Source organism: Schistocerca nitens, chromosome 11 (genome assembly GCF_023898315.1).
Source record: "Schistocerca nitens isolate TAMUIC-IGC-003100 chromosome 11, iqSchNite1.1, whole genome shotgun sequence".
Classification (NCBI taxonomy): Eukaryota; Metazoa; Arthropoda; class Insecta; order Orthoptera; family Acrididae; genus Schistocerca; species Schistocerca nitens.
The window spans coordinates 66,532,714-66,535,439 of record NC_064624.1 but is presented as its reverse complement, the minus strand read 5'-3'; the positions used below and the strand labels follow the sequence as shown (position 1 = coordinate 66,535,439).

Here is a 2,726-nt window from a genome sequence, read left to right as displayed (position 1 = left end):
TTTAGATTTCGCCGATTGCAGGCGACGTGTCAGATATAAATACGCAATCACTTTCTTTTTTTGTAGATTTGGTCCCTATAAATAACACAGTAACCTAGAAAAGCTAATTTCTCGCAGTATTACGCCGACTTTATGTCGGAATTACGCATTTTATTCTCGTTTCCTTGCAACGATGAACTTTTAAATAACTCACATGTGCTTCATAGCAGTATATTATGACGTTTCTTACCCGAGATTTGGAGATACAAGTTCAGCAAACAATTTTGTGAGGTACCTAGTAACATTATTTGCAGACTTGCAATTATTTCAGTCTGTTATTTGAAATGTATTGTCATGTTCCTTCCTATATAAATGACAAACTAATATAAAAGTTTCTGACAGCTGCAACATATCTTTCACACCTTTATATATGAGGGTGGCATAATAATAATAATTTTTAACGAACGTTTTTTGTGTATTGTTCATTGGTATGTTAGATTTATTTTAAAATCATAGGTGATACACAATCTATTTAAATACTTTCACACATCTTTCTGAGTCAGAATGAACTGGGGACCTTGCTGTAGGATTTGCATAAGAAGCATGACTGAAATTTATCAGTGCATTAAAGTTTATTTCATAGTGGCCACCTCCTCCTTGCCAGTACTAATCGGAGCATTTAAGGACTGAGGTTATGGGTAAGAAAGAAATTTCATAATTTTGTGTCAAAAGTTATGTAATGTTTAAATTTTCTATTAACTCCCTCCTTCTTGGAACATATTAAATGATCATTTTGGAGTTTGGTATAATTATTTAACAATATGTTACACATTGTAGATATCAGTAAGTGGCCTTCCACAGAGACATGAATCTGTTACAAATATTTGCAGAGAAACATGTGATTTAACTCCTTGGCCAACCAGATTGAGTAGTAACTGCTTTTGATTTTGACAAGTGAGGAATTTTGTTTCATACTCTTCAGATATTAAAAGCTGCATAACTGTATATACAAAAGTGCCAAGTTCCACAACAATATCTGATGGCACAGTCAATCCACTTCGGACAAGGTTATCAAAATATTTATCTGTGGTATGTGTGCCTAAAACAAAATCAGTGCATGTTGTACAACTGAGCAATTGTGTTGTTTTGTGCGCTGCATAACCACAAACATACAGAAGCACAGATTGGTGTACATCAACAGTTTCATTGCCTATGTAGTTCAAAACACTAACAAACGGATTCACGTCAACATCTGTAGACATTACATCTGAGATGCTTATGTCATTCATTATTTCTGGAGAAAATTTTACGGGGCCATCTTTTGCAGACTTTATTCCCAAAACACTCATTATACGCAACTTTTCAGATTCAAATACCTGGGTTACAGAAACGTTATAGTTTCCACCCGATAATTGACGATACCTACTAAACCTTGATTCCAAATTATCAGTTTGTAGTTTTCCCGTGAGAAGATACTGCACACCTACACCACTGAAAGAATATTCAACAACTTCTGAAATAACAGAAGTACTCTGATACAGTGCCTGATGTGTGTCTGTGGTCAGACAACTGGTAGTGTCCAAAGCCCTCCATCTCTCTAACCAAGCCAAAAATTTGTCAAGAAATTCAAGCCTGTCATCAGAAGCACTAGTGAAAGGCAGACACAATTCATTTTGTTTGTGAATTCCCTTTGTACAGTTCTTAACATTAATAATATTCCACCAACGGAGAATGATTTCAACAAAGTGTACAGTTCCTGAAATTTCACCATATTCAGCTTTTGAGCCTGCAAGTGTTGTCTCATTAAAAATATTGCAGACAAGACTGACATTTTGTCTTTCTAAGCTACTGGGATACACTGACTTGTGAGTCAACCGAGGAGCTAATTTCAAAAGCTGGTCGAGTTCCTTTTTGTATAGGTTCTCAATATCTGAAAATTTTGCCATTAGCAGATCATTGGATGTTGAGTCAAAATGGGGAAATTTAAATGTTCTGTCACTGTCCCTCTGGTTCAACCAGTTGTTCCTAATACTTTTTAACAAATGAACTGTGTCAAACATTACAAATACAGGGGAACCACATGACAGAAAGGAATATGGACTGCTGGAATTTTTTACCAATAGTGAAAACATATTCCTATTAATTCTGTTGTTATCAGATATAATAACAACAACAGTCAGACCACATGAGGAAAGAAACTGCAACACATTAAGTGTTAATTTATGGAGATCTGAGCCTGACAACTGTTTGACAGGAACCAAATGAACAACTTCTTTGAAACTGCCATATAAAGATGATGTGAGAAAGGCAAGCACAGTTCTTGCCTCAGATGGGGCATTATTTTCTGCATATCCATGGAGTTTCCCCCCTTTAAACTGAATACATGGCTTAACATAAATTTCATCCACTTGCAGAATTACAAATTTTTCTCTCTCATCTAATTTATCCACAACAATTTTAAGAAAATGGGCATTTTGTGATTTATTGGTTGGACAAATCTTCAGTGAAGATGAAAGCTGCTGAATGTGTTTCACATGTGGTAAGGTAAGCAATCCACTTGACCGGAGTGCTGCATAGCAAGCTGGAGATTGGTTGTAGATGATAAATGCATGCATCATCATATCAACCGAATATGTCCGCTTATTCATTGCCAACAAATCTATCTGTTCCAACAGAAACAAGAGTGTGGCACAGCAATTTGGATTAGCTTCTGAATGCAGAGTAAGTTTCTTTACAATATTCTTTAA

General features: G+C 35.6%; 1 protein-coding gene across 1 annotated transcript; it reads right to left on the bottom strand.

Moving 5' to 3' along the window:
* Nucleotides 1-803: 803 nt before the first annotated feature.
* On the bottom strand, nt 804-1,925 carry LOC126212640 (uncharacterized). Its single transcript, XM_049940066.1, has one exon. It carries the CDS (start codon nt 1,923-1,925, stop codon nt 804-806), a length of 1,122 nt encoding a protein of 373 aa, XP_049796023.1.
* Nucleotides 1,926-2,726: the final 801 nt, after the last annotated feature.

Excerpts from the sequence above, each read along its gene's own strand:
- LOC126212640 (XM_049940066.1), bottom strand. The coding sequence starts at position 1,925 with ATGGCAAAATTTTCAGATATTGAGAACCTATACAAAAAGGAACTCGAC.